Source organism: Bos indicus x Bos taurus, chromosome 16, assembly GCF_003369695.1.
Source record: "Bos indicus x Bos taurus breed Angus x Brahman F1 hybrid chromosome 16, Bos_hybrid_MaternalHap_v2.0, whole genome shotgun sequence".
NCBI classification, from domain to species: domain Eukaryota; kingdom Metazoa; phylum Chordata; class Mammalia; order Artiodactyla; family Bovidae; genus Bos; species Bos indicus x Bos taurus.
Genome location: NC_040091.1, coordinates 18,489,484 through 18,503,361, shown reverse-complemented (window position 1 = coordinate 18,503,361; position 13,878 = coordinate 18,489,484). Strand labels below are relative to the sequence as shown.

The 13,878-nt window shown below is 39.8% G+C and overlaps 1 protein-coding gene across 1 annotated transcript in view; it reads left to right on the top strand.

Moving 5' to 3' along the window:
* The window catches only part of USH2A (usherin), a 938,899-nt gene that overhangs the window by 660,485 nt on the left and 264,536 nt on the right, over positions 1-13,878 (top strand). The window contains exons 44-46 of the mRNA XM_027564435.1: positions 1,323-1,532; positions 2,850-3,052; positions 7,948-8,060. Coding sequence (XP_027420236.1) covers positions 1,323-1,532; positions 2,850-3,052; positions 7,948-8,060 — 526 coding nt within the window. The remainder of the gene's footprint in view (positions 1-1,322; positions 1,533-2,849; positions 3,053-7,947; positions 8,061-13,878) is intronic.

The following is a 13,878-nucleotide window of genomic DNA, read 5'->3' as shown; positions in this document are numbered from 1 at the left end:
GAGAAAAGAAACATCTCAATTCCCAGAGTTTTCCAAAGTAGTTACTAAAGATTGCTTACTATAAATTCTTTCAACTATACTGATATACCAGACCTTTCTAACTATTGCTGGATATTAGGTCAAAGCGGTAGTGCATTCAGGAAATAAAACAAAAAATCAAATCAACATTCAGTTTTTTTGCAAGGCCCCCAAGATCTTAATGAACAATGATTCTTAAAGTCATACAATCCCCCAAACCATATTCCTTTCCATGGCCATACCCCAGGATCTCATATACTTGAGACACTGTACTTTAATAACCATAAAGAGAAATGCCACCTTTTCCTCCCCATCCTTGCTTAATTTTGTGGAACAATTTTAACACAAGCTTTTACATACAATTTCAGGAGCTTTCACATACAAAACTCCACCTTTGTAATCCTGATACAAATCAAGGTGATAGATCCTGCTTCACGTCTTCAAAAGCAATGTTAATGTAAGCAGAGCAGTAATAGCAGAGCTAGTAATTACATGCCTAGCTAAGAAAATATGGGTATGGGGTGTTCTATATCTTCTTTTCAGAGCTTCATGGTAGGAAGATCACAAAAAGCAGAACTTAGTGCAAGAATGGAGAAATTGTGTGAAAAGGGAAAAAGAAAACAATCGACTGAACTTTGAAAGAGCTTGTCTACATCACAGAGATACAGGAACTAGGAGGAAAGGATGAGAACTTTGATCAAAATTCAGATATCATCCTAGAATCCTTAAGGAGAGCATACTACATTACTCTGGTACATCAACAGTGCACATAATAGGGTAGCTGTCTAAGCAATCTTCCAGGTATCTATCAGCAGATTTTGTTAGCAATTTTAAAAATCCTCAAGTTTTAGCATCTGTGTCAGGACATGCCCTCGTGTATATTAGCATAGATTTCTTCTCTAGAACCATTACTTATGAACAGAGAGGGTTTTTGTTTTTTTTCCCCTGTACTGCATATTTTTACTTTACTCTTAATTTCATTTTTCAAGTACTAATCAAAGTTTTGAAGATTAGTTGAATACTCATAAGTAGCATAATTAAAATACTTACAGGCAATTTAAAAGTTTATTTTCCTGTGAACTTAAGATTCTAGGCAATTAATTATGAGATATGGATAGAAACAACTTTGTTAACAAAACAATAATAATAAAATACAGCACTTTTCCAAGGAAAGTTCTGTAAGCTTTCCCCTTTTCTCATTCTAGGAATAGCTAATGATAGTGTATGCTCTGTCTCCCCCCCCCCCCCCCCCGGGGCCTTTTATATCGGCTACACTTGCAGTGTTCTATGTTTATTGTTAACAGCTTTTCAAGACCTACAAGGTGATGTTGAGTATTATACACTTTTTTGGAGTTCTGCTACCTCCAATGAATCTCGAAAAATCCTCCCAGATGTACACTCTCACGTCATTGGCCACTTAAATCCAAACACAGAGTATCGGATTTTCATCTCTGTTTTCAACGGAGTCGCCAGCATCAACAGTGAAGTGCTGCATGCAACCACTTGCGATGGGGGTGAGTCCAGATTTCAAGGGAAACTCGGCTTCAGAGACGCGAATGAAATTGATTGATTCTCGCTGAGGTTGAGATCAGTCATCCTTCCATTATAAAATTTCCGGTGTTGGAGGGAAGGGGGTTGGAGCTAAAATGCTTAAGTGCTGGCTGTCGTCAAGTGGCAGATCAATAAGTGGTCCCACAGAGACAGCTGCAAGGCTCCAATCACTGGGTATTAGCCCGGTTTGTTCCTGTTCTTTTCAGTGTGTGCTTAGTTGGGCGCTGAATTCACGTCAGTACATGGTGACATTTAGAAACATTTTTTTAAGAATTGCTTTCAGAAGCAGGATGCTTTTCACAACGACAGCCAAGCACAGGGAGGGCCCTCCCCGAGTCACCAGAAATGGTAGGTGGAAGTTCAGCCACTGAGAAAAATTGCCTGTGACTCATTTCTAAGCCAGTTAGCAAGGGGGAGGAAGCGAGGGAAGCAACTTGTGAATCTGAAATGTGTTTGGAATGGTCTTTCTAATCTTTTTGGCTTTATAAAGTCTCATTATAAACATTATAATATCATTACCTCCCAAGCAAGTGTTCCAGGTCATTAGCAGAGCACTTTAAGTGTGGAACCCATTTCCCTTCATGGTGCCAAAGGTCGACACCTTTTGTTTATAAAATAGAATGGATCACAAGGACAATTTTTCAACTAGTTAGGATGGGCTCTTATGATAAAAATAGGTCTTCGCATAGTTATTTCTGACATGCTTGAATAATTGTGTAATTTAACGCCAAGCAAGATTTTTTTTCCTAATGTTAGATTTCATCATTACCTATGGTAATCAACATTCAAAATCATTTACATAATGACAATATTGCATTATTGCTTCATATTGCTTGAGTTACAAGCTAGTAACATCAAATGATTTTTCACGTTCCACCAGCCGCGATGTGTTTGAGTTTTATTTTCTGCTTAAGGAGCAAATTTTCTTTTCTTTTTTCCTGGGAGGTATGGAGTGAAGAGATGGGAAAAGAGACAAATAATAGATATGTGTTAGTGGTGCAGATGGGTGAATAATTTATCATCATATCCCACTGGTCACATAGTATTGAAGATTAGCACTGTGATGGTGGTATAAAGCATTTTACCACCAGTTCTTATGGTTTCTAACTGAGAGTATAATAAGCCAATTTACAGAGGACTACAGACTGTGATAACTTCATCAGAGGAAAGCAGATAAGCAGCAAACCCTTTGCTCGACCTAAATACTAATCGGCATTTAGTTTAACAAGTGCTTTTTCAGAGACAGCTGGAGTTTATTCAGTTTCTTCCTTTAATTCTAGAGCCTCAGGGCATGCTTCCTCCAGAGGTTGTCATCATCAACAGTACAGCTGTACGTGTCATCTGGACAGCTCCTTCAAACCCAAATGGTGTTGTCACTGAATATTCCGTCTATGTAAATAATCAGCTCTACAAGACTGGAATAAATGTGCCTGGGTCTATCATTCTGAGAGAGCTGTCTCCCTTCACTGTCTATGACATCCAGGTTAGAATGCTGTTTTCCAATGGTTAAGCTCATGGGTGTGTTAAATAAAACTTGCTGGGTTATGTCTCTTAGTGGATGCCTTCCACCTTGGTTACAGATTATTTATTTGGTGGGGAAGAAGAGAGAAAAGAGGGAAATTGATTGTTGTGGGCAAACACAGGAGTCATTGGAGAGGAGATAATAGTAATATGCAAAGTGATGGTGAGGATGGTGATGGTGTTTTCACTGGCAAAATGAAGCAGCTCATGTGTTTGCAATCAGTCTTGCCAAGCAGCTTGCCTTTGTCCTGGTTCTTTTACTGACATCAGAATCAGAGTTAGCCTATGATTAGAGAGACATTCCTTCTACTCCAGTTTCACCATTTACTAAATTTAATCGCTTTAGGGAAGTTATATAACCTCTCTTGGTGTCAATTGTCTCTTTTGTAAGAGCAAAGAACTCTATGATTTAAAACATTCTATTAACCTCTAGAATTCTGTAATTCTGGATGCAACAACAAAAATAAATGAATATGTGGCAGATAAAAATATTTAAAAATTTCATTCAAGCGTGAACGAAAAATGTTCATCCTTCAACAAATGTTCAATGACCCTCACCTGTATGAAAACAATTATATTTAAATTTTTTGCATTTGGTCCTCTTTGAGGATCTAATGAAGTCAGTGTACACTCTTCTAGAAAAGTGTGTATATATTTATATGACAAAAGTTAACACGCAGTTTTGGAGAGCCCATTGACCATTTGAGAGTGAACTCCTAGGTCTCTTTGAGATCTACTGATCTTAAAAATAGAGAAAATATAAAGGACACCAAGAAACTTATCCTCAAAAAATTGGGAATCGTGTTAGAGCAGGAGAATATAAAAGATAGCAAGGCTAAATGCAAAAATTAATGATAAAAACAATGTTTCAGAAGCTCAAAGTTTATAGAGAAGGGTTGCCATTTAGTAGATTTTTGAATAAACTGTGCACTTCTGGGGCTTCCCAGGTGGTACTAATGGTAGAAAACTTGGCCGCCAATGCAGGAGACATAAGAAACACAGGTTCAGTCCCTGGGTTGGGAAGATTCCCTGGAGAATGGCATGGCAACCCACTCCAGTATTCTTGCCTAGAGAATCTCATGGACAGAGGAGTCTGATGGGATACAGTCCATAGGGTCGAAAATAGTGGGACACCCCTGAAGCAACTTAGCATGCACGCATGCGTGCTAGTCTGACTCTTTGTGACCCCATGGACTTTACAGTCCATGGAATTCTCCAGGCCAGAGTACTGAAGTGGGTAGCCTATCCCTTCTCCAGGGGATCTTCCCAACCCAGGGATTGAACTGGGGTCTCCCGCATTGCAGGCAGATTCTTTACCAACTGAGCTGTTGGGGAAGCCCAAAATTTATAACTTTGTAAATAATTTTCAGAAGATATTAAGCATGAAATTTTTATTTGACCATAGAAAACTTTTCACTGGCTCTGTTCATTAAGTGAACATTTCCCCACCCCCTGTTTCCCCCACATTTGAAAGTGAAACATTTGTAATCATCTAGTTACAAGTAATGCATTAACCTCTCCCACTACTAGGCTTGGCATCCTAAGAAAATGACATATAAAGATATTTAGTAAAAGAAGAAAGGTACATTGCTTATTTTTTAGTACACTCCATGATTTCCATCTACCCACCTGAGTGTATCTTAGCATGGGTCAGTGAACTGCTGTTTCTCTTGATGACGCAGGGGGAATCTGTGTAGGTATAGATCATTGATCACATTATAAAATAAAAATCACATTCAAAATACTTAGAAATGCAGCTTAATGGATAAATTAACATAGAAGGTTATGAAAGATTTGCTGTATTTTCCTCTTTGGAGCCCTGGTGGAGAAAGCCAGCTGAGTCCCCATTCATTTGCTTTATCAGGACTCAGAATACATCCGGGGCGGGGGTATACATAGGTGGGCTGGGGTCGGGGGTGGGTGGTTATGCTGAGATCACTGGATTCTGTGCATGCATATCCAGCGCCAGCCTTCTGACCATGAAGCAGGAGTGGATGTGTAAGCATTCCAGGCACGTTCCACTCTGACAGGCTTCACTCAGATCTGTTTGTGTGAGTTGCTAATGGCCTGAAGTGAAGAGAAGTGAAAGTTGCTCAGTTGTGTCTGACTCTTTGCGACCCCATGGATTATGTAGTCCATGGAACTCTCTAGGCTAGAATACTGGAGTGGGTAGCCTTTCCCTTCTCCAGAGGATCTTCCCAACCCAGGAACTGAACTGGGGTCTCCTGCATTGCGGGCAGATTCTTTACCAACTGAGCTATCAGGGAAGCCCACTAATGGCCTGAAGAGAGTGTATTTTGATCTGATACAGGGAAACAGATGAGGAGACAAAAAACCAAATTAGAATCTAGTACTTAAATTTTGTGATTGGTGACTAAGATATTCTTATTCTTAATAACTGTAAGTATATTTTTGTGACTCTCCTCCAAGTCCTTAAATACTGTACTTAAAATAGTTATTACTGGAAATTTGATTTTTATCAAATTTCAAAGATTTTTATTTATATCAAAGATAATTGGTCTCCATTTAAAATGTGCACTTAACTGATAGGCCTAATACTTTAAAACTAAGATTCTCTTTACTGCTGCTGCTGCTGCTAAGTCGCTTCAGTCGTGTCCAACTCTGTGCGACCCCAGAGACGGCAGCCCACCAGGCTTCCCCGTCCCTGGGATTCTCCAGGCAAGAACACTGGAGTGGGTTGCCATTTCCTTCTCCAATGCATGAAAGTGAAAAGTGAAAGTGAAGTCGCTCAGTCGTTCCCAACTCTTAGCGACCCCATGGACTGCAGCCTACCAGGCTCCTCTGTCCATGGATTTTCCAGGCAAGAGTACTGGAGTGGGGTGCCATTGCCTTCTCCGTCTCTTTACTAACCCCCTCTATAAAATAGCCATTGATTTTAAAGCAGACATGTAGATGCACCACAACATCTGTTTTTTTTAATGAATCAATCTGCATAGACCTTTCTAAAGGGACTGCTCATTCAAATTTTTCTTAAATTTTTTCTCTTTAGTATTAATATGTAAACCTTTATATTTGTGTTTCATCTCCATGTTATACAACATAGCTGTAACACCAGAAATATGCCCCAAAGATGGAGACTTGGAATATTACATTAGTAACAAAGTGAAAAAATATTGACCCATTTATCTAAAATCAGAGTAAAAGCTTTCTAAAGAATCATTTGACTAGACCTAAGTAGTTTATCGGAGAAGGCGATGGCACCCCTCTCCAGTACTCTTGCCTGGAAAGTCCCATGGACGGAGGAGCCTGGTAGGCTGCAGTCCATGGGGTCGCAAGGAGTCGGACACGACTGAGTGACTTCCCTTTCACTTTTCACTTTCATGCGTTGGAGAAGGAAATGACAACCCAGTGTTCTTGCTTGGAGAATCCCAGGGATAGGGGAGCCTGATGGCCTGCCGTCTATGGGGTCCCACAGAGTTGGACACGACTGAAGTTACTTAGCAGCAACAGCAAGTAGTTTATAACTTAAAGATGTTCTTATTATTTAGATAATAAAACAATTAGGGTACAGTAAAGCCTGAATCAAATAATTTCATATCTTATCAGCTTGATCATATTCCTTCTCTGATCCCTCTACTTGCAAACTTCTGAAAACAGAATTGTGAGGATTCATTAAATTATTTGTTCAAGTACCCATCCTATTTGGCACATAAGAAGTTCATTTGAGCTGATTTTGAGTTACCTCACTATGCATCATATAGTCAGATATTTCCCAATATGTGTGGTTTTATTGTCATTAATACTATTACAGCAAGTATATTCATCTACTTGTAAGTTATTTGGAATTTACTGGACATGATTTAATGTTAGCTCAGAATACTATATAGCATAAATAAATCACTCAACAGCATTATAAAAATATACCTCAACTCCCAATTAGGTGCCCCATGAAACGAAACAACATTACTATATACAACAAATACCACATTTGTCTTTCCTCAAATGCCCATGGAAATTCAGAGAACTGCTTTGCTTTAAAGTTCAGTATTAGTGTTTAAGATTCATCAGCATGTAATATCCTCCATTTATGTATTAGATACAGAAAGTAAATCATCATTGATAAAAGTGCAGTTCCTCTTTGGTTTAACCTTTAATGGAGAGCAGAAGGGTGTCACTTTATGGATGGTCCACAAGCAATCTCTTACATGTTCATCTGTCTCTCCCCTGCTCTTGTTGAAAATGTTTTTTGTGTTACTAATGCTTGATGAACTCAATTTCTAATCTTTAGTTATTCCACCCTTCTTGGTTTTTATTCAGATTAGGTGGCAGAATTAAAGGGTGAGTGATGAGTTTCTGCTGTGATTAAGGTAGAAATACAATTGCAGCTGGAACAAATGGATATAAAATAGCTCAGCCATATTGGAAGTCTTCCCTAGACCTCATTTTTCTTCCATTAGAGATTAGCATTGAGGCTATTTGTTGTCAAGTGTCAAGGCTTCCGGAAAATATCATCATTACCCTACCTGGTTATAGATCCAGAGAGTAGTATGCAGTGATAACATATTATGCTTGCCAACTGTCAACTAAGTATCTTCCCTTCTTCCTTAGTTGTGCTCCAAAGAGATGGATATGTCTGTCTGTTTCTGAATAGTTGGAACTAGAAGCTAAACATTACCATTTGAATCACTATGTCAATTATCCCAAGCTCGTTTCCAGACTCTATTTTGAGTTTGTTCCATTGGACTCAACATAAAAAACTAAGACTTAGTAAACCCCAAGATGCCATAGAGAACTACAGGAAACACCTGTGAAATGAGAGTGGGTGGGTTTCAGTCCATCAGCGGTCTGTATTTTGAAAGTAGTTGCAATTATTGTTTTCTAAACTAACATTTGCAGGTTGAAGTCTGCACAAAATATGCCTGTGTAAAAAGCAACAGAACCCAAATCACGACTGTGGAAGATACTCCAAGTGATATACCGACTCCCACAATTCATGGCATCGCTTCAAGGTACCAATTCTTTATCAAGTAATCTAAAGAACTGACCATAAGCAATTAAAATAAAAATCAAAGCTATCATTCCTGCCATGACAATCTCATTTAGTAGATTACTATAAATATGTGTGTAAATCAAATTTTTTATATTATTAGGTATTGATCCTCAGTGGACACATCCCCTAACATTTAAGCTTTGATTTTTCTGATTGTCCAGCTTCACTTCCTTTTACTTAGTAATCTGTGAAAAATGTTGGAGTGCATGGAAAAGTTGTCCTTCAGTAAATTCTTTTGTGAGACAAATAATACAATTTTAATTAGAATGACTACCTCCTAACTTAATCTCTTTGAAAAAAAATTAGACTTAGGTATATCAGATTTTCCTAAAGCTAGAAATAGCTGTAAAATAATTAGGGGAGATAAATTATTGGATAACCTTTACAATTGTATCAGATTCTTTATGGAATCCCTTTATTTTTGTGTACTCTTTTGTTGCTGAGCAATGACCACGGTTTGAAAGTGATCCTCTTTCAATTCAAAATTAGCAATTTAAGAGAAAAACGATGTAATATCAAGATTTCCAAGTCAAAAGTAATATGAAATTTTCACCTCTCTGTGTCAAGTCAAGGGCAGAGAAAGAAATCTGAGTATTCCCACATCATATTTTTGCCCTAACCAAACGAATTGCTTTTCATCTACACACACACTCGCACACAGACAATTACATCCCATATACACACATGCACACTGACTGAAACAATCAACGTTATAAAATATTTCAATTCTGAAGGATTCCTTTATGACACATTGAAAATTATCGGTCTTTTTAAAATCATTTCAAAAATAACCTATACCGATTTGGAGAACTAGTGATTGAAATAATTAGAAAAACCCAAATAATTGAATTCTTAGATGTTCAGGGCAAAGATAGTCCTTTCTTCTTGAGTATATCTTCTATCAAACACATGATGATATCTGTCTAATGTGGGGTGCATGCATGATAAGTCATTTCATTGGTGTCCTACTCTGTGATCCTATGGACTGTAGCCCTCCAGGCTCCTTTCTCCATGGAATTCTCCAAGCAAGAATACTGGAGTGGGTTGCCATGCCCTCCTACAGCTCATGTGGGATATGTTAATTAATTGATAATTCCCTCAACAGATTTTCGTCATCTATCTACATGATTGCCTACCTTTCCAGGGGAAAATGGTCAACTTTAAGGGACACCAGAGACCTTTATTTATTTTTTCAGCAAACATACTTGTGGGTGTAATAATATAAGAGACAAAGGTAATACAAAGTAGTGTAAGAAAGGGCTCTAAATTTTCACAGTTCCAGTCAACTGTGGGAAACGTTACCCTAAACAAACATTTATAGAACAGAGTGAAATTCACTGTAATAAAAGTTTATAACGTGAAAGAAGTGCATTAAAAAAAAAAAGACCTCAGCTCTGCCCATAATTATCAGTGAAGACATCATGAAAGATGTGACATTTGAGTTCATTCTAAAGAACTCCAGGAAGAAGTATAAGTAAGTAGGTGGATGTTGTCAAATGTCTTGTCTGTTAGCATCCCCATGACTCAAGCCTAGGTGAATGGCATAGGGAATATGTCTTAGATTACATGTTTATATGTGGCTAAAAATATGTAAGGGTTTTCAGAAATTGAGCAAATATCCATTTGAGACTCTGTTTCTAAGATATCTGTAAGAAGATTCTTGTGGATGATAACAGAAAAAATATTTTTAGTTGGGTTTAAAGATTGCTTCTCCCCAAATATATTAAATTGGTGCCAAAAACAATTAAAACGGCGTATTTATTTTTTTAAAAGAGCAAGAAAAATGACAAAGCAGATGAGAACAAGAGAAGATAGATTTTTAACACAATTATGAAAGCAACAGTTGCCTTGGGAGAGGCACTTGCCAAGGTGGTAGTTGGCAGAGGGAGATGATGATACAAAACAAACTGATTTGCTCTGCAGAGAACCTCAGTGTCTGAGCACCTAACAGACTTTCAGGATTGTGAATAAGGGCAAGATGGGATAAAGTTCAAAGCTGAAATCGTGGGATTAGCTTAAAGTCTTAAAAAAAAAAAAAAGAGTGGTTGAGACCTATAATTATTCAGGGTTCTCCAGGGAAGCAAAACCAAATGTGAAAACTCAAGAAACCTTGGGGTCTAGTCCCAGTTCATGTCCAAAGTTTTGAGAATTAAAGGAGCTAATGGTATAAATCTTGGTCCAAATCCGAGAGTGAGAGAAGATTGATTAGATCAAGTAATCAATCAGAGAGGAGGAATTGTCCCTTCCTTCAACTTTTTCTTCTACTCAGCCCCTCAACTGATTGGAGGGTTGAGGGTAGAGCCCAACTACACTGTGAAGAGCCATCTGCTTTACTGAGCCACAGATTCAAATGCTTACCTCATCAAAAACAACCCTGCAGACACACCTAGAAATCACTTTTAACCAGATGTCATCAACTTTGTGGCCCGGTCAACACAAAATTAGCCACTACAGAATTCAAGGTCCCCTACCTCTATATTATTCATCAAAATGTTGATTTCTATTTCTCCTTGTGGCATATTCCACCAACAGGAGATCAGAAGTTTTTTTTATTCTCAAGAAACTGAACAGAGGTATTTAGGAATTAGGGCTACTAGGCGCAATGGAGAAGGAAATGGCAACCCACGCCAGTACTCTTGCCTGGAAAATCCCATGGACGGAGGAGCGTTGTAGGCTACAGTCCATGGGGTCACAAAGAGTCAGACAAGACTGAGCGACTTCATTTTCACTTTCAGGCACAGTGGAAATCTGGGATGAAGGGAAAAGGTAAAAATCATGATAAAGTGTAGACTACAATTAGAATGATGGCACCTCAGCTGCTTTCCCCAGCTCTGGTTTTACAAACAAATATCCAGTCATAAATGTTTCCATACAGAAGGGCATTCTTCTCTGAAAAAGTCTGAGTGACTCCAGATAAAATACTTCCATAAACTAGCAGATCAGGATCCCCTAATAGAAAAGATAACTTGCCAACTGGTCACACAGTAGGGAATTTCATCAATCAACAAGCCCCACTCATATATAAATCTTCTTGTCACCTTTATTATCTCAAAGGTTAAAAGAAACAAAATTAAAACAGAAATAATTCGACAGACATAGAGAAAATGCAGGATGAGGAAAAAAATACATAACAACCTCAGAGGGATAAAAAGACATCCTCTATCTATAAAACAGCACTAAAAAAAAAAAATCCTACTTGGAAAAAATCAAAGTAAAGCAGGACTTTGGGGAGGGATATCTCATGGAAATTAAAAGTTTTAATTTTTAATTAACTGAATTAAGACTTTAGAAGAAAGTTTAAAGTCTCTGAAAGTGAAATAAAAATCAAATATGTTACTAAAAAAGAAATTAAGAAAAATCTTAAAATCCAAGAAATCAACGATTTGGATAATAAGAGTTCAGAAAGAGAGAACAGGAAAAAAAGTGAAGAAAATAAAGATGACAAGAAAAGATTCCCAAATCAAGATACCAGTAAGTAGATTCCAAGGTGTTATAGATGCCAGGAAAATGACTGAATCATAACCATATAAGGGGATATCATCTGGAAATTTCAAAATACCACGTTAAAAAATTGCATTCAAAAAGCTTCCAGGGAGAGAACAAGATGGCAGAGGAGTAGGTGGATGTGGAGTACATCTCTCCCCACGATACATCAGGAATACACCTTCAAACACAGAAGTGCATGCAGAACACCAGCTGAGAGTAGACAGGAATACCTGACCAGCAGAAAAGAAAATACAGAACCACCCAAAACTCGGTAAGATGGAGGAACTAGGGGGGAAAACGGGAGTGTTAGTAGGACTGGACCTGCCCTCAGTGGGTGGGGGAACTGAAACAGGAGTCCGATCCCCACATTGGGGCAATTGTCTGAGTCAGAGGAGGAGCATTTAAGGCTGAGAGTGAAACAGGTGATCTATGGCAGCCTAAATGGAATGAGAATCAGACAGTCCTTGTGCAGCCATACATTCCCCGGACAGGGATGCAGGTCCACTAGAAGGCGCAGCGGCTGGGAGCTGAAGTTTAGGGATTGTGGAGCAACCCCAGGGCAAGGGCTGCTGTTGACTGCGGAGACACAGGTAGAGAGGATGTGAGGGAGGAGATTGTGGTGGAAATGCCTGTGGAGGAAAGCCAAGCAGCCATGGAAACAAGTCAAGATACTGCTGAGTCATGCAATGGGGTGGAGCCATCACCATAGCCTCTCTTTCCCCACATGCCAGCATTGGCGGCTGAGCAATAGAGAGGCTGGCCCATCAAACGCCTGATGCACCGAACTACAGAGTAGGACCCCATTCAAGTTGCCCTTTTAAGTGCCTGACATGCAGATCCACAGAATAGGACCCCAGCCAGGGGGGCCCCTCTATGTGACTGAAGTGGTGAACAACAGAGAAGGACTCCAGGAAAGGGAGTCTTCTAAGTGCCTGATGGGAGGAGCTATAGAGAAAGACTGGCCAAAGAGGCCTTCTGAACGCCAGCTACAAGAGGCTCAAGAAAAGACTGATAGGGCCATAACTCCTGTGGTGGAGGCAGTCCATATCCCTGCACACTTAGCATTGCCAGGATCCCTAAAAGCCAAGCAGCTGTGCTACCTTCACGCTCAACTTTCACTGGGGCAGAGCTGCCACAGGCCAAAAATGTCTTGTGTCTGTGTGTGCAGGCTCACTTTCAGTTCAGTTCAGTCACTCAGTCATGTCCAACTCTTTGTGACCCCATGAATTGCAGCACACCAGGCCTCCCTGTCCATCACCAACTCCTGGAGTTCACTCAAACTCACATCCATCGAGTCGGTGATGTCATCCAGCCATCTCATCCTCTGTCATTCCCTTCTCCTCCTGCCCCCAATCCCTCCCAGCATCAGGGTCTTTTCCAATGAGTCAACTCTTTGCATGAGGTGGCCAAAGTACTGGAGTTTTAACTTTAGCATCATTCCTTCCGAAGAACACCCAGGACTGATCTCCTTTAGAATGGACTGGTTGGATCTCCTTGCAGTCCAAGGGACTCTCAAGTCTTCTCCAACACCACGGTTCAAAAGCATCAATTCATCAGCGCTCAGCTTTCTTCACAGTCCAACTCTCACATCCAGACTACTGGAAAAACCATAGCCTTGACTAGATAAACCTTTGTTGGCAAAGTAATGTCTCTGCTTTTGAATATGCTGTCTAGGTTGGTCATAACTTTCCTTCCAAGGAGTAAGCGTCTTTTAATTTCATGGCTGCAATCACCATCTGCAGTGATTTTGGAGCCCCCCAAAATAAAGTCTGACACTGTTTCCACTGTTTCCCCATCTATTTCCCATGATTTGCGACCCTATGGACAGTGGCCTGCCAGGCTTCTCTGTCAAGGGGGTTCTCAGTAAGAATACTGTAGCATATTTGCCAATACTGATTGCCATGCCCTTCTAGAGCACTGTATTTCCTGTGCCCTATCCGCCAACCTTCCTGAGTACCTGGTGCTGCCAGAACCTCTGCAACTCAAGCAGCTGCACCATCTCCACAACTGGCTCTCACAGGGGCAAACCCAAGTCCTCCAGGGCAGCCTCAGGAGCAAATCCCAGTGGATGACCCACATGCAGAGGTGGAAATAAATCCACAATTGAAATCCAGGGGCAGTGTGGCTAAGAAGACCCAAAACCTTCCCACCAGCTATACAAGCTGCAGATTAAATCCACGTGATCAACAAGGAGGGCTCTGTGTCTGTGTAATATATAAAAGGACATTGAGAGCTCCCACAGAAAGAACACACAGGAGAAGGATCAGGTTAGAATCTGAGCTGCCCCCCCA